The 23,492-nt window shown below is 42.8% G+C and overlaps 1 protein-coding gene across 1 annotated transcript in view; it reads left to right on the forward strand.

Annotated features, from left to right (window-relative positions):
• FAT3 (FAT atypical cadherin 3) overlaps window positions 1-23,492 on the forward strand; it is a 663,645-nt gene that overhangs the window by 566,355 nt on the left and 73,798 nt on the right. The window contains exons 10-13 of the mRNA XM_059412525.1: window positions 3,704-7,777; window positions 11,441-11,637; window positions 12,633-12,786; window positions 15,012-15,245. Of these exons, the coding sequence (XP_059268508.1) occupies window positions 3,704-7,777; window positions 11,441-11,637; window positions 12,633-12,786; window positions 15,012-15,245 (4,659 nt within the window). The remainder of the gene's footprint in view (window positions 1-3,703; window positions 7,778-11,440; window positions 11,638-12,632; window positions 12,787-15,011; window positions 15,246-23,492) is intronic.

The following is a 23,492-nucleotide window of genomic DNA, read 5'->3' on the forward strand; positions in this document are numbered from 1 at the left end:
AATGATAATCTAAAACTATTTCCTGTATTAGGCACCCACATTGTATCAGCGTTGAAGCTAAGCTCTATACAAAGAAAAAAAAAAAAAAAAAAAAGGTAGAGAAATAAAAGAGAGTAGTTCAAAACAGCCAGTTGCCCCAAGCAACTTCACTTGTTTCTTTTGTAGATATTTAGGGAATTTTCTTCTAACCTAAAGCCTGACCAGTATTTTTTTAAGTGCTATTTGGCATCTGTTGTTTACCACAGAAAATTTTAATTATTTAATTATATAATCCTTGTTCTTCTAGTTCCACAAATAATGTAAGAAAGCTTCTTTTTAAAAACACAAATGTTTAAATAATGTCACAGAAAGTATCGCCTGATCCAGGAGCTCTTTGGACTCTTTCCACAGTTTTTTCCTAATCTTAGATATATTTTTCTTTTCCTGGTATTCATCCACGTGCCTACATTTTTCCATATCCCTGTGCTCACTGAGGTAGGGAGTTTGATTTCTGTTTTTTTTTTATTTAGCATTTCTTAAACATTGTCTACGGTGTCTGCTTGATTTTGTATTTGTCATTAAGGCTACTATTTACAGTCTCCTAGTTAGGCAGATAACTTCTAAGCCAATTGGGAAGTTCTGAGGAGATGCACGAGTGCCATATCCCATCCTGCTGACAAAACCACTTTCCTTATCTTTCCACAGCCACACGCTGAGGCCTGGTGCTATGGGTAGACAATGGATTCCGTCGTTCCTTTAACTGCTGACTAAAAATAGAGAGAAAAGTTTTTTTCTTAAAACATCTTTTCTGTAGAAAACTCGTATTTCCAGAAACTCATAGAAATGATCGGTAACTAAAAAAACTAAAGAAAAAACCAACCTCTGATTGTTTGTGTAGGAAGATAATGAGGATTTCAGTGTACACAGTAAGTCCCAAGTGGTCCTGGGGCTCCTTTGTGGACAGACAGACCTCCACAAGCCCTGGACTGCTCCTGGCCAAGCCAGTTCCTTCCCTGATCCTGGTAGGAGAAAGGGAGGACCCAGATGCCACAACATTGTGAAATAAATGACAGGGGGTTGTGTAGAGTGTATATTTTCCGTAGGTTCTCTTCCAGACCTCTGCTTACTGGTGGGCCGTATGCTTCCTAACCCCTGCCTGGCCTTGGAAGTAACTATGGAAGCTTTTATCTGGGCCCACAGAACTAAGGGGATATTTGAGTGTGGAGCTTCAGTTCCTGTATTTGGTTCAGGTTTCTCCTTCGCGCCACAACGGCTCGTGAGTGGCTCCAAAACAGGAGACACGAGGACTAAGAACTAAGTTACAACGGGGGCCTCTTGGATCCCAAGGGGCATACAGACAGAAGACTAACAATCTTTCTTCAGATCTACCTCTCCTCTCGATCATTTAATACATATTTACTGAACACCATCTTTGTGCCAAACTGTGCTACATTCTAAATAAGTCATGATATGTAAGATAAGCCCAGCTTTTGCTCAGCTGCCAAAAGTCTACAAAAAGCTGTAGATTCCAAGGAAATAAGCAGACGCTAGCCGGAGAGAATAAGCAGGAAGCAGATGCTAAGAAAATGGGTAGGGAGTATGTTGAAGAGGGGAAGAGGCCAAGAGCCCACTTTCGACCTGCTGTCCAAGAGCAGCAGCCCAGAGTGGTATGCCAGGCAGGTGAGCAGCTGTGGGGCAGCAGGGTTATGAAGTTCTACTTGAAACCGGAAGCTAGCTCCCCTTGGTCCCTGCCATGTACGTCCTGCTGGGCATGAAGAAATGTGCTGGGTCTGCAGAAAGGGAGGACTTGGCTGGAGATTCCGCAGCAGAGGGACTCCACAATCAAGGAACACAGACACACTTGACTTTCTTGCATTTATCAGTTGGGGTTGACTGTTGGCCCCATTATCTCTATAATCTCTACATTTTCCTCCCGGATATGCTGATGTGAAATGATTCCTGTCTCCTTGCAAGGGTCTATGAATCAGACGTTGAACTCACGCTCAGTTCCATTATTTATTGAAAGTTTGCACGATTACTCATGAGATCATTGAACTTTATGTTGACCTCACAAAGTGCTCATGTTCAGGTGGCAAGGAAAAACTATCATGCTGACACGGAAGAGGACACTATGCGGTACTCACATGTGGGGGCTGGAATCCTGTTCTTGTTTGTTAAATTAATTCTTGAGGGCACCTGGCTGGCTCAGTCAGTTAAGCAGCCAACTCCTGATTTTAGCTCAGATCATGATCTCAGGTTCCTGGGATGGAGCCCCAAGTCGGGCTCCACGCTCAGCAGGAGTCTGCTTGAGGATTTTCTCTCTCTCTCCCTCTCCCTCTTCCTGTGCCCCACTCCCTGCTCATGCTTTCACCCTCTAAATAAATACATCTTTTAAAAAATAAAATAACTTAATTGTTTAAAAATAAGCAGGTTTTATAGAAAGATGAGTTTTTTATTCTCGGACATGGAAAAGTTTAATGAATAAGTACATTGTAAGAAGTATGTATACAGCTGTATTTGCTGCACATCTCAGGAGATACATATAAGTGCCATCAGGAAGGGAGCCGGTCTTAACAATAATGACATTTAAACCATCTCTGTGTCTGTGATACTGCTGTACTTCAAGCAGGGAAAAAAAAAAAAAAAAAAAGGCAGCTATAACTGAATGACCAAGATTTTTCACTTTGTTTTCAAAGAATCTAGACAGGAAAGCATGTGTGCTCTTGGGGAAGTATCAGAAAGCCTGATGAGAGCAGCAAAAGCAGCTTGGTGAAGGATTCTGCATAACACTGTCCACTACTTTTCAGCCAGGTTCTTTACATTCTTCAGACCTCGTGTTGATCACTCTCTGCTCCTCTCTCATTATCTTCATCTCTCAGCGATCTCAGACTCCACACCACTGCATGTTTCAGACGTGAGGCGCTAAACGTCTGAGGCATCATGGTTCATAGCCCTTCCCATCTGAGCTTCCCATTGCCGGTTCCTCGGCTTCAGGAGGATGATGCCTCCAGTTTTGGGTTTTAAGGTTGGTTTAGATGATTGGCAGTTCACTACGTCACCGGAAACCTCTCTGGTACTTAGCAAATGGGACAGTTACAGATTGGAGGAATGGCCTTATAATTTTTACGTCTAGTTTTAAGTGTGTGCATGCACGTGTGTCTTTTGGGGTTTGAGGGGGTGAACAACATAAGGGTAGCAGAAAATATCCTGACAACTTACAGAGCAAACAGCTTGGGAAGAGTCCTTCAGACCCAAACAAAAGACCACCACTCACCAAAGTAGTGTTTGGAGTGAAGTTGGTTTTGATAGGGTGAAATATAGCAAAGCCCACCTTTGGGATAATCTGTGGGATAATATTCTGAAACAGCTCCTACAAATGTCTTTCTCATAACATGAAACATAGACTATGGCACTGGTTTAGGCAAAAATCCATTTTGAACAGTGGCATTGTACACAATCTTGTGGTGGTGGTGGTGTTAACACCACCTGAAATTCTGACCTAAGGATACTGACCTGAAATTCACAATTTTACTTAAAAAACTCACTTCAGTTGCTTTTGAATACCCCTAAAAGAGAAGGCTTTCATTCTATTTCAGAATGAGATGGAACAAATATAAATAATTGCTTTCAACTTGCCATGTTGCTGCGAAGTATCCTTTAGATGAAAAATTAATCTTCAAAACATGATATGTGACTTATTTCTCCATTTATCTCTGTATTTTAGGGAACACTGGGAACACATTTAAGATCGAACCAGTCCTGGGCATCATCACCGTTTCCAAAGAACCAGACATGACAACAACGGGTCAGTTTGTCCTGTCGGTCAAAGTCACAGACCAGGGTTCCCCGCCAATGTCTGCCACTGCAATTGTGCGCATTTCTGTTACCATGTCTGATAACTCTCACCCCAAGTTCACTCACAAAGACTACCAAGCAGAAGTAAATGAAAATGTTGATATTGGAACATCAGTCATTCTAATCGCTGCCATCAGTCAATCTACCCTCATTTATGAAGTCAAAGATGGAAACGTTGATGGGATCTTTACCATAAATCCATATTCTGGAGTCATCACCACCCGGAAGGCACTGGATTATGAGCGTACTTCCTCCTACCAGCTCATCGTTCAGGCCACTAACATGGCAGGCATGGCTTCCAATGCCACAGTCAATATTCAGATCGTTGATGAAAATGATAATGCCCCAGTTTTTCTCTTTTCTGAATATTCAGGCAGTCTGAGTGAAGCTGCCCCAGTCAATAGCATTGTCAGGAGCTCAGATAATAGTCCGCTGGTGATTCGAGCCACTGATGCCGACAGCAACCGGAATGCTTTGCTGGTGTATCAGATTGTAGAGTCCACGGCCAAGAAGTTCTTTACAGTGGACTCCAGTACAGGTGCAATCAGAACAATTGCCAACCTGGACCATGAAACTATTGCCCATTTCCATTTCCATGTCCACGTGAGAGATAGTGGCAGCCCCCAGCTGACAGCAGAGAGTCCTGTTGAAGTCAACATAGAGGTAATGGATGTGAATGATAACCCACCTGTTTTCACCCAGGCTGTGTTTGAGACTGTCTTACTTCTACCCACCTACGTTGGAGTGGAGGTTTTGAAAGTTAGTGCCACAGATCCTGACTCCGAGGTGCCCCCAGAACTGACATATAGCTTAATGGAAGGTAGCTTGGATCATTTCTTAATTGACTCAAATAGTGGAGTGCTCACCATAAAAAACAACAACCTCTCCAAAGATCACTACATGTTGATAGCTAAAGTGTCTGATGGAAAGTTCTACAGTACATCCATGGTCACCATCTTGGTTAAAGAAGCCATGGATAGCGGCCTCCACTTTACACAAAGCTTTTACTCGACCTCAATTTCAGAGAACAACACTAACATAACCAAAGTTGCTATTGTCAATGCCATTGGAAATCGCCTTAATGAGCCCTTAAAATACAGCATCTTAAACCCAGGAAATAAGTTCAAGATAAAATCTACCTCAGGGGTCATTCAGACCACTGGAGTCCCCTTTGACCGTGAAGAACAAGAGTTATACGAGCTGGTGGTGGAAGCCAGCCGAGAGCTGGACCATCTGCGTGTGGCTAGAGTGGTGGTCAGGGTTAACATTGAAGACATCAATGACAATTCTCCAGTCTTTGTGGGCCTCCCTTACTATGCTGCTGTGCAAGTTGATGCTGAGCCCGGGACTCTAATTTACCAGGTGACAGCCATTGACAAAGATAAAGGTGCAAATGGAGAAGTGACCTATGTACTACAGGATGACTATGGCCACTTTGAGATTAATCCTAATTCAGGGAACGTTATTTTAAAAGAAGCATTCAACTCTGACTTGTCCAACATTGAGTATGAAGTCACCATCCTAGCCAAAGATGGTGGAAAACCCTCTTTATCCACCTCTGTAGAACTTCCCATCACAATTGTCAACAAAGCGATGCCTGTGTTTGATAAGCCCTTTTATACAGCATCAGTCAATGAAGACATTAGAATGGATACCCCCATTCTAAGCATCAATGCCACCAGTCCAGAAGGCCAAGGCATCATATACATCATTATTGATGGGGATCTTTATAAACAGTTTAACATTGATTTTGACACTGGGGTCCTGAAAGTGGTTAGCCCTTTGGATTATGAAATCACCTCTGTTTACAAGTTGACAGTAAGAGCCAGTGATGCCCTTACTGGTGCCAGGGCTGAAGTCACTGTTGACTTACTGGTTAATGATGTAAATGACAACCCCCCTATTTTCGATCAACCCACATACAATACGACGTTATCAGAAGCCTCTCTCATTGGAACACCTGTTTTGCAAGTTGTCTCTACTGATGCAGACTCAGAAAACAATAAAATGGTACATTACCAGATCGTCCAGGATACTTACAACAGCACAGATTATTTTCACATAGACAGCGCAAGTGGCTTGATCCTGACAGCGCGGATGCTGGACCATGAGTCAGTGCAACACTGCATTTTGAAAGTCAGAGCCACAGATAACGGCTTCCCATCACTGAGCAGTGAGGTCTTGGTTCATATCTATATCTCAGACATAAATGACAACCCTCCCATTTTTAATCAGCTCATATACGAATCATATGTGAGTGAATTAGCCCCCCGGGGCCATTTTGTAACCTGCGTTCAAGCCTCTGATGCAGACAGCTCTGATTTTGACCGCTTGGAATATAGCATTTTATCTGGGAATGACCGGACCAGCTTTCTGATGGACAGCAAGAGTGGCGTCATCACCCTGTCCAACCACCGGAAGCAGCGGATGGAGCCCTTGTACAGTCTCAATGTGTCAGTCTCTGATGGGTTATTCACTAGCACTGCACAGGTGCACATCAGGGTACTCGGGGCTAACCTGTACAGCCCTACCTTTTCCCAAAGCACCTACGTAGCTGAGGTGAGAGAGAATGCAGCCGCTGGGACAAAGGTCATTCACGTTCGAGCCACAGATGGGGATCCTGGGCCATATGGGCAGATCAGCTACGCCATCATCAACGACTTTGCCAAGGATCGATTCCTCATAGACAGCAATGGACAAGTCATCACAACAGAGAGGCTTGACCGGGAAAACCCTCTGGAGGGAGACATTAGTATTTTTTTGAGGGCCCTCGATGGCGGAGGGAGGACGACCTTTTGCACCGTGAGAGTGATCGTTGTGGATGAGAATGACAATGCTCCCCAGTTCATGACATTGGAATACAGAGCCAGTGTCAGGGCAGACGTTGGAAGAGGCCACTTGGTCACTCAAGTTCAAGCCATGGATCCAGATGATGGAGCAAATTCAAGGATTACTTATTCTCTATACAGCGAGGCCTCGGTCTCTGTGGCTGACCTCCTAGAAATCGATCCTGACAATGGCTGGATGGTCACTAAGGGCAATTTTAACCAGCTGAAAAGCACAGTGCTGTCATTCTTTGTCAAAGCAGTAGATGGGGGCATTCCAGTAAAGCACTCCCTTATCCCTGTCTATATTCATGTCCTGCCCCCTGAAACGCCCTTGCCTTCATTCACCCAGTCTCAGTATTCCTTCACTGTTTCAGAAGATACAGCCATTGGGAGCACGGTGGACACCCTGAGGATTTTGCCCAGTCAGAATGTCAGGTTCAGCACAGTTAATGGGGAACGGCCAGAAAATAACAAAGCGGGTGTCTTCATCATAGAGCAGGAAACAGGCACGATCAAGGTTGACAAACGCCTCGATCATGAAGTCAGCCCAGCATTCCACTTTAAAGTAGCAGCCACCATACCCCTGGACAAGGTAGACATTGTGTTTACTGTGGATGTAGATATCAAGGTACTGGACTTGAATGACAACAAGCCAGTCTTTGAAACTTCCAGCTACGAGACGATCATAATGGAAGGGATGCCTGTGGGCACCAGACTCACACAGGTCAGAGCCATCGATGCGGACTGGGGAGCCAACGGGCAGGTTACTTACTCCCTGCACTCAGATTCCCAGCCTGAAAAGGTCATGGAAGCCTTCAACATTGACAGCAACACAGGCTGGATCAGTACCTTGAAGGACCTGGATCACGAAACAGATCCCACCTTCACCTTCTCTGTGGTGGCCTCTGACCTTGGAGAGGCCTTCTCTCTTTCGTCCACAGCTTTGGTCTCTGTCAGGGTGACGGATATAAATGACAATGCGCCAGTCTTTGCCCACGAGGTGTACCGAGGGAATGTGAAGGAGAGTGATCCTCCTGGCGAGGTGGTAGCCGTCCTCAGCACTTGGGACAGAGACACTTCCGACATTAATCGCCAAGTGAGCTACCATATTACGGGTAAGTCAGCCACACTTGGCTTTCACTCTGTGTACTCTGCTCTCCCAAGAAAGGTGGGCAGTGGCAGGAGGTGAGAGTTGGAGAGAAGAAGGGAGATGAGATGGGGGTTTAGAGTAATAAAACCTTTCTGGGGCTGAGTAAAAGATCTCTGAGTGGGCAGGGCTTCTCAGTTGTTGGTTGTGGCTGAATGAGCCTTAGTTTGGAGTCCATTCCTTCACCTATGACACATTACCCAGATTGGTACCCAGTCCTTGAGCTGCTATATCGTTTAAAAAGGAGTCCAGCCAGGGCGCCTAGGTGGCTCAGTCAGTGAGGTGGCTGCCTTCTGCTCAGGTCATAATCCAGGATCCTGGGATGGAGCCCTGCATTGGGCTCCCTGCTTACTGGGGAGCCCACTTCTCCCTTTGCCTTTGCCTGCCATGCCCCCTGCTTGTGCTCTTCTCTCTCTCTGTGTGTGTGTGTGTGTGTGTGTGTGTGTGTGTGTGTGTGTGTGTCAAAGGAAGGAAGGAAGGAGTCCAGCCAATTATCTCACTTGAAGAAATGAAAATAACAGCTTTGGGGTGGGGCACATGTATTTTTAACTCTAATCCTACTTCTTGTATTGGTAAGAAAAATAAATAGCTGGGGCTCCTGGGTGGCTCAGTTGGTTAACCAACTGCCTTCATCTCAGGTCATGACCTCAGGGTCTTGGGATCGAGCCCCGCATCAGGATCTCTGCCCAGCGAGAATTTGCTTTTCCCTCTTCCTCTGCCCGCCCCCATGCTCTCTCAAATAAACAAATAAAATCTTGAAAAAAAAATCTAAAATAAATAAATAACTAGCTGATCCCAGTAAGCTTGACTCACAAGTTTCTCCCAGTGCTAAAAATTCCTATGCCTGCACACGTACATACCTGTACCAATTAAAGGGCGTGATTTGACCTTTTACTAAAACTCTTAAGTTATAACTCTAAATCAAAGGGTATTTCTCCTGATAACTCAGTTTTCTTGGATCCCTTTTTTGTCTTTCCTGATAATAAGTAGCAGTTCAGTGGAAAAGCCAAACTAGATCAAGGAAGTCACCCAGAGTGGACCAAAAAAGTGTCACTGTTGCGAGGGGGAAAGGATTTCATGTCAGTGTCACTCAGCAGGGGTAGCTTCCTGGGAGTGACTGGCTTGAAACTGCAAGTGGAAAGGTTGGTGGGACAGGAGTAGTCTTCCTAAAAACGATTGAAGTGTTTTAAAGCTAGTATTTTGATGTTGTGACATTCAAAGACAGAACATAAGCAAAGTGCCAAAAGATTTTAAAGAATCCATCAATACTTGTAGTCAGGTGGCTTCCCTTTAGAAAAACTACATTATTCAAAGTGAAAAATGAATTAATTAGAATGCCCTCAGGACACAGAATCTGCTTAAGTACGTTAGTGGGAAAGTTAATTAATCACTGCAGAATAAGATCCACGGGAGAGCATGTGTCAGTGCTTGGGAGAGGCACTCTTCCGCATTACTCCTCTCCTGTTTCTTCCAGGAACTATTTTCCTGACGGTGCTTTCTGTTTAAACTCTGTATGCATTGGTGCATTATCTGATGTCTTCCCTTTTTTTCATTAAAATGTATATTTCTGCAGAAAAGACAGGAGCCGTAGTGGCAAGGGCAGAAAAGTGAGCAAAGAGTCACTTGCATTTATTGGCATTCAGTTTCAGACAAAAAGCTTTTTAGAGATTCTGAGGGATACTTTCCTATTGGAAAGGCTTGCTGAATGTTCAGCTTTAATTATTTATCCTTCGTCTCTGAATTGTCAGTGGATGATTTAAAGGGACCCTCCCATCAACTCTACCAAAGTAATAAGAACAGAGTAGCTTAAAGCTACTGTTACTATTAGACCTGCCAACCACCAACCGATTTTAATTAGATTTAACTTTTGCTCTTGATGTAACACAACTTGGCTGTGCTGCCGCAGTTTAACAAAGGACCATTAATCATTTTATTTAACAAAAGATGTGGGCCTGCACTGAAAGCATTTAAGAAAGAGGTTAAATTTGTGCATGCTAAAGTAATATTCAACTGAAGCATAATTGAATCCTAGCCAGTGGTGAAGGAAAGTGATATCCCAGGGAGGACCCTGAGCCTTGCCAGAGCCGGTTTTTCAACCTCAACGCTATTGACATTTGGGACTGGATGAGTCTTTGTTGTCGGTGGCCGCTCTGTGCATTGTAGGATGGATGCCTGGCAGCATCTCCGGCCGCTGCCCAAGAGACTCCAGTTAGCCCCATCCTCACCCGCCGGGGGATGCTATTGTGACATTCAAAAATATCTCCAGATGTTGACAAATGTCCCGGGGGGGGGGGTCTTCCAGCTGAGAGCCACTGCCCTAGAGGAATATACGGCCCTCATCATTTCTGTACCGTCTACCCCCAATATGGTTCATTTATCCCGCGGCTGTCCCCCCACGGCAGAGGCCCCTGGACTGACACCGCCCCACGCCTGAGCAGTGAGAAGTGCAGCGGGGCACTAAATTTCCTGTACTTCCACCTCAGTCTCTCTGGCAGGACCCAAGTCTTGGCCCTCTGCTCCTTGAAAGATTCACTGTGAGAAGCTGAGATGGCTCCGCTCAGCCAGGAAGCAGTATATACGCTTTCCTTATTTATTTGTTTAGGGTCGGTCTTCCCCCACTAGAATGTGCGCTCCAACCCAGGAGCGGGGATTTGTGTCAGTTTTGTCCGCCGCTTTAGCCGTACTGCCCAGAACAGTGCCTGGACTGGAGCAGGTGATAGATACTTGTTAAATGCCCAACGAAAATAGTGTTGATCTAACTGGCTTTCGGGCTTCTTGCCAGTAGTCTTGTGCAGCCTTCCTCCATGATGTGAGTGACACTGTTTGCCTCTTTAACTTTAGAAGGTCAAAGCAGCTGTCTTCTCCTTTCCTCTTCCTGTCTTGTCCACGCAGCTTTTTGTCTCCAGGTAACGTAATGATGTGGGGAAGTCATATTGCTGGGACCACTGTCGGTGGTGTCGTATCATAAAAAGCTGTTCTACTGCATCTCTTCTCCTTTTCTTCTGCGATCACCAGCGTCACTCTGATAAATTTCATCTAATTGCAGCGTTTATATTTGAACCACTTGTTCCGTGACCCCTTGTTTGGGCCATTTAATACTGATGGGTCTTCCTCTGTCATGCAAACTTTTTTCCCCCAAACACCCATGCTGGTAAGATGCACGAAGCTGTATGAGAGAGTTTTCATTAAAGGATTCCTTAATAGAACTGACTGCCTTCCCTTGATTGCATAATCACCAGCTAATGAAATTGTCTTGGTAACAAGAGCTATAGTGTATCACATCCTCTCTTGAGACAAAGTGCAAAGACAATTGTATCATCCCGGGAAGAGGATTGATTGTTCGCAGTTTGAATTTGATTGTCCTTCAGGGGGACTAAACAAGAGATCATCTCCAGCTTCTCTAGTGCATTCTGTTCTCTTGGAAAGTTACTGTTTGACAGTCCTTACAAGTGAAGCATATAAATATCGTGCTTTATTGCAAGAGAATCAGAAGGAAGTGACTGTCTTTTTTTTCAGTTTTGTAAACAATACAATCGGCAGACCAGCTGGATGACCCCACACGGGCCTCTCAGTGGAGGCGTAGATCAAAGCTTTTCATTGCACATCTTCAAAAATGTTTTTTTCACTATAGGAGGGAACCCCCGAGGAAGGTTTGCCCTGGGCCTGGTGCAGAGTGAATGGAAGGTCTATGTGAAGAGACCTTTAGATAGAGAAGAACAAGACATTTACTTCCTCAATATCACTGCCACCGACGGGCTTTTTGTCACCCAGGCTATGGTGGAAGTGACCGTCAGTGATGTGAATGACAACAGCCCAGTGTGCGATCAGGTGAGATATGTGCAAATGTCTTATATATATTGCTGCTTTTTACTCTGCCCTTCTAAAATTAAATCAGAGCCCATTTCATTTTTCTCCTTAGGGTCAAGCTCCTTTCTGTGCTTTTCTCCTTAAATTAGTGAGCTCCATTTGGATGCCAGAGGGTAGGAAAAGGCATAGGTGGGAAGTTCAGATACCTAATTTTGCCCACCCTCCAAAAAAAAAAAAACAAAAAAAAAAAAAAACCCAAAACAAAACCTTAAAATTAAATAGTGTTTAAGGAATCATAAGAGACCTAATGACGTAAAGGACTTAGGTCTAAATCACTGATTCTATAAAAGAAAAATGGACCACTCAAAAGCAGAAATTGTTTTTCTAATAAGTTTGCACAGCTGGTTAGTGGCAATGTTGGTTATGAACCCAGGTCTCCAGGCAATTCATGAAATAGCTTGTCCATCACAATACAAAACATGACAGCCAGCACAAGGTACCAGTAGCAAATTTTATTTTCTTTTTTACTGAACTTAAATCACTGTTAATTTACCTTTGCCTTACTATGTGGACCAAGAGACAATATTGGTAGTCTATAGCTTAGAAAACCGTTGCAAATAGATTGACTCTATCATACGAATGCCAGACATGGAACTCTTTAAAGAGTGGAAGGATCCAAAGAATCCCTGGTGCTTAACAGAAAAGGGGATCGTGATCAACACGTGGCGGGACCTTTGTCTGCTTTCTTCACCCTTGTAGTCCTAGCATCTAAATCGTACCTAGCACATGGAGGGACTCAATCAGTATTTGTCGAATGAATGAGATTGGCCGGGGACTAGGGCAGGGCAAAAGACATACACATTTCATCATATATTGTAAGATAGCTCTGTAGTGAAGGGAGAAATAGCCAGAGCTAAATTATATGAATGCATTTTTAAAGAAACCATTTATAATGTGAAAGATGGCTATCGCCTCACAAATACTAATGACTTCATTACCTTTCTTTACTTTGGCAGGTTGCATATACAGCATTATTTCCTGAAGACATTCCGTCAAATAAAATTATCCTGAAAGTCAGTGCCAAGGATGCCGACATTGGGTCCAATGGAGATATACAATACTCACTCTATGGATCTGGAAATGATGAATTTTTTCTAGATCCAGAAAGTGGTAAGGTGAAATGTATTCCTTGGGGAAATGCCATTGCTAATCCGTGAGAAAAGTTGAATTCTCATGTGGTGTCATCACTAGTGGGTAGTTAGCATACAAGAACTTTGATATGATGCCCTTGCTCTCTAGGACCCTAAAAAATGCTAGTCACACTTGGTGTCTGAAGATGTATTTGGCCTATAAAATTTGCCCTGACTTTCCTTACATTTATTAGCATCAAGTAATCAGATGTGGTTTTCCTGTTTTTCATAGCTGATTTAGGCATCTGCTCTGTAAAGAATATAGAGTTACATCACAAATATAAGTTGCAAACCAGACAGCAGTGCATAGGAAGGAAGAGTTTTTCTCTCTTGAAATCCCTTTTGGGTCCCTTCCCAATGCTTATTAAAATAAAAACCACTTGTCTGGTTTTTATTAAATATTCCTGCCTAGTTTCTCCAAAGCTATGAGCCCTCAGATTAGCCTTGATATTCAGGCAAAATTTATAAGGTCAGAGGTTGGGTATGTTAACGGCAGATGCCCACATTGAGGGCCAGAGCTAATGGAAAAGACATTTCTTATTGGAGGTATGTCATTTCAGTGCTGTATACTGGATGGCTCGTCCAATGGCAAATTTTAAATGAGGTGTAAAGACTGAATAATTTGCACATTTCCAATGTTGTGTTTGGTCCTAATGAATAATAACTAACTATTGAGCCTCCAAAGATGATGGCTTCTCCCTGCCACTCTCCCATGTCAGCTGGGTCCTACTAGGAAGCACTTAGCTCTACGGAAATATACTGCTTGGCTACATAGACCTAGCAATTATTTATTAAATAGCTAACATTCATTGAGTAACTAGTAGATATAAAAGCACTTGATGGGATATCTGCGATAGGCTGCAGAACCAGCCATGTCCACGGGATATCATAAGCCAGTGGGAAACACAGACCAGTAAGCTAATAATAATAATAATAATAAGGCAGAATGAGATGAGTATCCTAGAATGGTTTTAAGGGAGTTATATCTGGGCACAGAGGAAAAAGGCACTGATATTCTCACAAGGGGGAAGAGGAAACTGTTTTAAAGAAGAGCTAGCATCTCAAACGAGGCAGGATTCTAGAAACGAAAGTAGGTTCCTGCAGGCCGTAGCGGCAGCAGGAACAGCGAGCACAGCACAGCCGGGGAGGGCCGCTTGTGACATTGTCCCTGGCAAGAAGAGTTGTGGAAGGGCTGGTGATGGGCGGAGGAACTGCAGGCCAATCGTGGGGGGTCCCTGAGGCCCCAATGAAAAACCCCTGGAAGTTTCTGAGCAGGAGAAGGAAGTAGTCCAAACCGTGTTTGAGAACTGGCCTCAGCAAGGAGTCCACAGAAGGAAATGCTTTATAAGCCTAGATGGCTTGGTTGGAAGAAGGTCTACTAATTGTATTTAACAATAATTATACTTCAGGAGTCATACTTTTCCCCAAATCGCGTTTATTCGGGTCTGTCTCTGCTCGTTGCCATTGTCCATTGAAATTTAAACAACCACCTCGAGTCTCCACAGGGACTGATCCCCAGCACGAGCATAGATGACCCAGTGGATAAAGTACAGACATGACTTACCTGCCGATCCAAACTCTGCAAATATTCCTCCACCAAGAGTCCTCCCCCCAACAACCACAGGCCCTTCTATATCTCGGCAAGTCAGGCTTACCCCATCACGACAGAATTCCTTCCAGACCTTTTTCTGCTAAAACCAGCTTCTGCTTTGATTGTTTCCCTCTAAAACATGGAGTAAAAAGATACTGAGTCTCTGGAAGCAGAGACCTAGTCCCTTCTGGGTCTGTGGATTATTGACATGTCTAACCACAGGAGAACTAAGGATGCTCATCCATTCGCTATGTTTTTTCTGAAAATCGAGCAGAAATCTAGAGACATGCTTTGCTGGTCCCCAGAGCATGTTTTCAGAGGTTTCAAGGGGCATAGAGCCTTCCAAGGTAGCCAAAAGAAGGAAATCCTGATACCAGAGGTTTCACAATGGGATTAATTAATTTAAAGGCCACACAGTTGATTTGTTGTTGCCTCGAGAATCCCATAAATGTTTCCCTGGTGCTTAACATTGAATTTCCTCTGTCTTTCGAAGTATGAGACACCTGGGCCAAATGTCATTGCTCCTTCCTGTGTTGGGGATTCTTTATAAACTTGGTTCTCGGCTCTTCAAAGAAAGAGGGTTTTTTGAAAAGCCAGGCCATTTATTTTCACAGGTGAGTTAAAAACCTTGGCTCTCTTGGACCGGGAAAGGGTCCCCATGTACAGCCTGACTGCCAGGGCCACTGACGGAGGTGGTAGGTTCTGCCAGTCCTACATCCACCTGATCCTGGAGGACGTGAATGATAACCCACCTGTGTTTTCTTCCGACCACTACAATGCCTGTGTCTATGAGAACACAGCCACTAAGGCCCTGTTGACCAGAGTACAAGCTGTGGATCCTGACGTTGGTAAGTCAGTTGCATTGATGGAATGCCTCCATGTTTTATGCACTTGGCATATCTTCACCTTTCCTTTGGTGTCACCAGCCGACCTGGGTTCCTTGGCATTAAACCAATGACCACATGTCAGCTCTTCTCCTGATACACTTCACATGTGCACAAGAACTCTGCAAGGTGTCCTCCCCACTTCCCAGCATCTAAAGAAGTGATGCTTTTAATGTCCTTGCCTTTTAACAAAGAGTTTGGGATTTGTTGGCTTTTTTAACCTTTAGAATAAAAATAATAGCTTTCCTATTTGCCCATTCCTCCTGAACACAGTTAAAATGCTGTGTTGCGTGGCCAAAAGAATTCATTTCCATTTCTATAAAGAATTGCATCACATGCTTCAGCTGACATATGACAATCGCGATTTATGGGAGAGCCCCCTAGTGCAAAGAACAATTACTAAATGGGCTGCCGGTCCAATGTCAATTTTTTTTAACTGCCGCTTTCCAATAGTCTTTTGGTCACATAGATCCTGACGTTACTAGGCAGAGTGAGGGTGGTGGAAGTAAGAAGGAATTTGAAGTGAAAGTTGCTAATAAAGTTTGTGTTCAAGTCGACTTCGCATAATGAGATGGTGGGTTAGAGAAGACGGGAGTTAATTGCAGGTAGTCCTTTGGAGAATGCATAAGTTATCGAGGTGACTGCCTGATGGAGTGTAAATACAAAAGGGCATATAGAGAGCCTCTTGCGTGTGCATTTTAAGAGCTGTAAATCAGAGGACAAGAGAATGATGGGGTGTGTCTGCGATGCTAAACAGGCCTTTATAGAATTCAGTGTCTTATTGCTTAATTCTGAATTGAAAGAAAAATTATTGGACTAATGGAAAAGTAAATATATGATAATTAGTTGAAAACAAGCATAGAACCTGGGGTCTCTGCATATTTCCCCTTCAAGAAATTAGTGGCTACTTCAAATTATTGCTCTTATCTCATTAACGTAATTTTCCAGGCGAAGAACCAACCCTTTAAAAGTCTGCATATTATGTAAAGCTTGGTAAAAAATTGGTGAGCAGGAAAAGACTCATTTGGGATTTATAATTATGGAGTACCTACAGATACTCTTTTTTTTCTCTTTGTAACTGTATTTCAAGTTCCTTCCAAAACAAGGCCCCAAGCACCCAGGTTCATGTATGTCCCTCACCTGGCTCCACCGCTGTCTTGTACAGATACTCTTTTTTAAAGGATCATTAGAAAAAATTCTCTGGACTTGTAGGAGGAGACTTCTGGGGGGAAAACATAAATGGAAATTATGCAAATAAATCTTGTAATAATTTAAATTTGAGAATGTGTAGTTGAGCCATAGATAAAATGTTAAGATTGATTTTTTTTAATTAAGTTATATTAAAATCCTAATTTTTAAAAATTGAAATGTTTCTACTCATTTCCTTCATGAAGGAGTTGGGTCAGTTCTGTCTCCCAGAGATTGAAGAGCGAAGGAGCCTGATTAGTGCACAGGGTAGCATGACCAGTGCACAGTGGGGGGATGTTACGGGCTCCCAGATGTGGCTTGTACTGAAGAACATACAGTTAGCTCCATCCTCCTTTTTGCTTCTTCTGAGTCAGCCATCCAGGTTGGGAGTTGGGGCAGAGGGATGACTAGACTCTGGGCCTTTAGCTGGGAAGAGATGATAAAGCCTTGAAAGGACCAAAACCAGAATAATGATCTCATCAGCACCTGCCTTTGCTCATTTGCACTCATTAGCCAAAGTCTCACGTTCAGCTCTTCAGGTAGATCCTGAGGTTGTGAGTGCTGCTCATGTAATAAACTTTCCCCAGCCGTAGTGTCTGTCTCCGAAAAATTCTAGCATAGCAACCTGGTTTCTATTTCTCAGTTTTCGTACAACTCATTGAGCTATAAAAAAAAAAAATAAAAGAACCGAGATAGCTAAAACAAACAAATGAACACATGAAAATGCAGAGTAGGCACCTGACCATGTCTCAGGCCGAGGAAGTGGGTGTGCCAGTCCTGGCCAGAGCCTGCAGAGGAATTCCAACAACAGAGGCATCAGTCTCAGCTCTCATCAAGCCAACTTCCTCTGAGTCCCTGGGCATCAGTGTGGCCTCGGCCATTTTCTTTAGCAGCCCGATCAGAACACTTTCTTTCTCATCTGTCATGACAGACCACAGAGGAGCTTGAACTGTGTACTGAGATCACCAGCTCATCCAGTGGACAGTTCATTTTGGGGCCAAGTTGAACCTCTGAGCCGAAGCTGAGTTTGCACATTCATCATGAGACTGAATCCAGCCCTCTGGTGTCTTTAGTTTGGCTTAATGGTGTTCTAAAAAGTTTGACCCCATTGTCAATAAATATCAGGAGATTTTTATTCAAAATTCCAGTTTCTAGCATATTATCAAAACAGCAACAGCCCTCAGAAGACTTCAGGTACACAGCTCCATAGTGACAGGAGTTGTAGGAGAAGCAGGAGCATCACTTACCCACTCTATTTCCAGCCACTTCGATTAATGTTAATTATTAACATTAATTTAATTAATTATCTATGAATTAATTAATTAAATTGACTGATTAATTTGATTGGTTATAAATTGAGTTAATTAATTTAATTAATTATAAATTGATTAATTAATTATAAATTAATTAATTTATGTTACTGCCTAACCCTCTGGGCCTCTTTGGGACAAGAAAATAGCTGATTTTTTAAAAAAATTTATTTTGAAATAGTAAGAGGTTTATAGGCCGTTGCCAAAAAAAAAAAAAATGTACAGAAAGTCACATGTACCTTTCACCCAGCACTTTCCCCCAGTAAGGACATCTTGTATAATATAGTACACTATCTGATTTGGTGTGTGCATGTGTGTGTGTGAGTGTCTAGTTCTATACAATTTTATCACTTGTGTAGCTTCATGTAACCACCATCACAGGGTTCCCCCCTGTCACCCCTTCATCACCACACCAACCTCCTCCTGGTGCTTCCTTCCCAAACTCTAACCCGCCAGCAACCATTAATCTCCATATATATAATTTTATTATTTCAAAAACATTATTTAAAAAGGATTATATAGTTTATCATTTTCTGAGATTGGCTTTTTTCATGAAACAAAGATCCATCCCAGTTGCCCATTCCCTTGAGATTCGCCCCAATTGGTTTTTGGTCCGAGGAAAGAACATTGGCTCCATCTGTGTAGATGATGGGACTGTTTGGTTCATGAAACTTCTTTTGTTCAGCATATTCTTTTACCTGAAGATATAAATTACTTCATCACCATTTAGCTACAGCATATACTAAGTCACTGTAAATTACAGAGAAAAGACAAGGGCATATTCCTCTGAAATCTGATTCTATAACTTCATGAATTCAAAGCTTTTATATAGACTTGCTAAACTTTCATAGCCTGATTTTCTAATTTGAAAAAATATTACTACTTTTAGCCAAACATCTCTTTCCTATGCTGAATTCATTATTCATAATACAACCAGACTAATGTTAGAATAATTGCCTACACTAGGAACAAAATCAAAACAGAGGAGGACAAGATAAATTCAACACCCATTTTATGAGCTCTAAGAAATAGTATGGCAACTGTCTAGATTTTAATATCAAAGCTTTAGTCTTCCTGTAAAATGGAAATATCCTCAATCCCATAAACTAATGGCATGACTTTATGACCTAACATGCTTAAAAATGTGATCCTTTGAGTAAAGATTAGGGGACCTTTTGTTGTACTACCTCTTTGGGGTTAATATCTCCCTATTTAGTCTACCTCATATAGATAGGGTTTGTGTCCAGCTTTCTAATTTGGAGGGTTTTCTAAGCTAACAAAGGAAACGTGCAGTGATGAATATCAGAGCTAAAGTCTGTAACCATTTTAGGCAAAGTTATATGAAAATAAAATGTAAACATGCTCTACAAAATATGCTATAGCTCATGATTTATTGAGAGGACAATTTCCAACATATTTGAGATGCAAGAAGACATATTCTTCCTGTTATGGACCGGGGACATAAAACAAAGAGAGGTTCTAATAAGCAACTCACTTACTTCTTTCTTATTGACTATTTCCTGCAAGGGTTGGAACATCTTTTAGGGATTTCAGAGAAACTTGGGGATTCATAACACACATTACAATTATTTTCCATTCAATTTAACAGAAATTTAGTGAGTAGCTATGTAGAAGACACTACAGAAGGAAACGCAAGATTCTCCAAGATGAGGAATATGCAGTGCCAGGCCTCAGGTCATATGCACGAATGAAGAACATGAATCAGGAGCACACACACATTTAACAAAAGGCAGAGCTCCCAGAGCGAATAAGATTTCAACAGGCAGGGGTAGGAAGGCATTAGGAGACAGGAACCATGAGGATAAGCTTGTGAAGTTGGAACATATGGACCCAACTCAATAACTGGGAGAGTATCATGTTAGCCGGGATAGAAAGAAGTAAATGAGATGAGAAAAGTCATCTGGGCTTGACTGTGGTGGTTCAAACAGGCCAGGATTGTGTACTTAAACCAATCAGTGGAAAAGAGCTACTGAGTACTTCTGAGAAAAGAACTCATCAATTCTAGGTTTGGGAAATGCTAATCTGACAGAAGCCTCTAAATTGAAGGTGAGGAAAGCTCCCAGGAGGGTATTGAAAAAGACCACAAGGGCCAAAATTAGAGTTGTGGCTTTGGGATTTAAAAAGTAGGAGCATGGCCATTACCCAAAGTGACTCTCGTGGCATAGGAGAAAAGGGGGAGGGGTGGAAGGGGAGTAGCCCTCCCCACAAGCACACCAGCAGAGGCCATAGGTGGACCTCTCAGCTAGCCACACCAGTGCACCCACAGCTGTCACGGCCCAGCCACACAGTCCACACAGGCGACACCCCTGTAGTACCTGATTCTGGACACCAGCAGGGGCCCTCTACATAAGGCCACTCCTTCAAGACTGGGAGACACAGCTGATCCACCTAACACAAAAACAAACACAGAGGGGGTGCCTGGATGGCTCAGTTGATTAATCATCTGCCTTCTGCTTGGGTCATGATCTTGGGGTCCTGGGATCAAGCCCCCACATCAGGCTCCCTGCTTAGCAGGGAGTCTACTTCTCCCTCACTTTCTGCCTACACCCCCCTTGCTCATGCTCTCTCTCTCAAATAAATAAAATCTTTAAAAAAAAAAAAAAGAGTGAGAGATAGAGAGAAGAGAAGAAAAAGAACACTGAGAGCCAACAAAATGATATGGCAGGGAATATGATCCAAATGAAAAAAAAAAATTTTTAACCTAAAATTAAAAGAACCAGAAATAAGCAATCTACCTGATAAGGAGTTCAAAATAATGGTCAAAAAGATCCTCACTGGACTGAAGAGTGGAAGAACAGAGTGAGAACTTTAACAAAGAAATAGAAAATATAAAAGAGAACCAGTCAGAGTTGAAAAAATACAGTAACTGAAATGAAAAATAGAGGGAATCAGCATCAGATTAGATGATGCAGAGGAATGAATTGGTGAGCTACAAGACAGGGTAACAGAAAGCACCCAAACTAAAGAGCCAAAAACAGAATTTTAAAGAATGAGGGTAGTTTAAGTGACCTCTGGGACAATATCAAGCATGTTGCATATAACATTTGCATTATAGGGGACTCAGAAGGAGAAGAGACAGAGAAAGGGGTAGAAAACTGATTTGAAGAAATAATAGCTAACAAGTTCACTAACCCAGGGAAGGAAACAGACATCCAGGTCCAGGAGGCACAAAAAGCCCCAGCAAGATGAACCCAAAGAGGTTCACACCATAACACATAATAATTAAAACCAGCAGGGAGTGCACTTCAAGGGCTTAAAGAAAAATGAGAGGAATTCACCAAGAAATGAGAAGAAATGCCTCTCCCATTGAGGGCTGTGTAGGTGGTGCATTACATTAAGGAATGAATTAACAGAAAATACAGAAAGTCTCTCTTAGAGTCTTCCAGAATGATGCCTTTCCCTCTAAAGTGAATGGTTAGGTCCTCATATTAACAGAGTACAGGAAAGAGACAGAAAAAAGTGATGATCTTGTGGCAGAACTTTCCTATTTTGACCCAAATATTTGTATTGCCATAGCCCTCAGAATTCTTAATTTTGTGCTGTCATTCACTATAATAATGTAAACTTGCTGTTCATGTTGGGGGTTCATTTTCTGAGTATTTAATGAGGGAGTTGATATTATGGCTCCTGCGCTGTGCTCTCATGGAGCAGATACCGGAATGAATTTGTTTTTCCAAAGCACCAATCTTGTCAGAGGAACTGAATGACTGGCCCCGTATCTTGGAGCATTATTTGTTCCAAGAGGGTAGCTCCTTATGAAGGAGCAGAGATTATTTATTGAGTAATGTTCATAAAAATAACCCATGTGGGTTGTTAAGCAGAGATCTTTCTACCAAACCACATTACATGGATCTCTCCCATTGTTTTTTAATCTCTTCTGACTCATCCTAGCCTTGTGTATGTGCCACTTACTGAGAGCCATGAAAAGTGATCTGGGAAGAAAAGTCAAGAGAGGAGATAAGTTCTCAGCAAAGTATAGACAGAAAAGCACGCTGAGAGCTCTGGGCTAGCAGATTCCTACATCTTCATGGGACAAACTCAAGGGAGTGTCATTCACATCAATCTGTAAGGACCTCCCTGCATCCTTAGGCTCACATGTTCTTTCCTTGGTGTATGTAGTAGAGAAAGAAAGAGCTCTGTCTTCCTCTTCTTATAGACCACGAATCTTATTAAATCAGGACCCCAACCTTATGACCTCATTTAACTTAATATCTCCTAAAAGCCCCATCTCCAGATACAGTCACATCAGGATTAGGACATCAACATATGGATTTCAGGGAGACACAATTCTTTGCATAGAACTCTCTCTCCCTCCTTTGAATGACTCACCTTGGGGAAGAGAGCTATGATATCCAGGTAGGTCTATGAGAAGCCCACATGACAAAAGACTGAATCCCTATTGGCAACTAGATGAGGGAGCTTGAAAGTGGACCCTACCTCCATTTGAGCCTTCAGATGAAGGTGCAGCCCCACTCAACAGGGAAATGAGAAACCTTGAGCATAGCCAGCCAGCTAAGCCATGCCTGGATCCCTGCCCCCACAGAACTCGTGAGATATTAAATATCTGTTGTTTCATGCTAAGTTGTGAGGTAATTTGGCATGGAGCGATAGAGAATGATCACTTTAATGCAAGTGTATGGGCCTTCTGAATTCTGTCCACATATCCTTAAGAATCCCTTGCCATTGCCATTGCCCTCCCACAGGCTCCACTCTGGGAGGAAGAAGAACTGTCGTGCAGGGCAGTGGCAATAAAAACAGGGCCCTCTCTCAAGGAGGAGTGGTTCAGCCAAGCTGAGAACTTGTTGCTTTGGTGTGGCATGGTGAGTGGTAATACCACAGCATTGTCTGCTCCTTGTCGCTGTTCTCATGGTTTCCTGGATTTTCTCTGGAGCCATAGGCATCAGACCCTAGCAGATCTTGAGATATTACACTGAGAAAGGCCCTGAAACAAAATCCATTCAAACCCTTTCTAATCCCGAAGAAGAAACTGAGACCCTTAGATAAAGAGACGTATCCAAGAAGACTTTCTTAGTGGCAGAATGGGATCTAAAAGGAGGGTATCCTGACATCTCAGTCCAAGGCTCTTTTCTGTATTCTAGTAATTTCTATCAGATGACTCAAGAGGAATTCAATTCTGATTCAGCCTGTATGCTCTTACATACCATTTTTCTATGTCTTTCCTAATGCCTTAGAGCTTGTTACCTCTAAGCTGCATAGGTCAGTGATTTAATGTGGTTTTTTTCTTCCCCAAAGCACTGTTATTCTCTAAAGTATTAGATCTTTGAAAGTGGCTGAGAAACTATTAAAATTTTCATAAAAATTAAATAATCCCCTAAAGACTTGGAGACATAAGCCATTTCTGGACCATGTTGTGGCTGAAACCCTTTGTCTCTTGGGGATATCAAAAAATATAATATTGTGCTTAAAGCCTGTCTGCAGAGAGTCCAACATGCTGACACATGTAATCTTATTATGGCCAAAGAGCCACTGACAGTCTCACCTCAGATGGAGAAACTGAGGTTCAAAAAGTTTAGGTCACTCCTCTTAAGCCATCTGGTTTACAGACGGTGGTCCTGAGCAAAGGTTTCCATGGCCCCATAAAGCCCTGAATTCTTGAGCTCCCACCAGTTCAGGATAACTTCTTCAGTCTCTGGTGGACTGTGGACTGTGGTGGACTCAATGGTGGACTGTG

Source organism: Mustela nigripes, chromosome 1, assembly GCF_022355385.1.
Source record: "Mustela nigripes isolate SB6536 chromosome 1, MUSNIG.SB6536, whole genome shotgun sequence".
Classification (NCBI taxonomy): Eukaryota; Metazoa; Chordata; class Mammalia; order Carnivora; family Mustelidae; genus Mustela; species Mustela nigripes.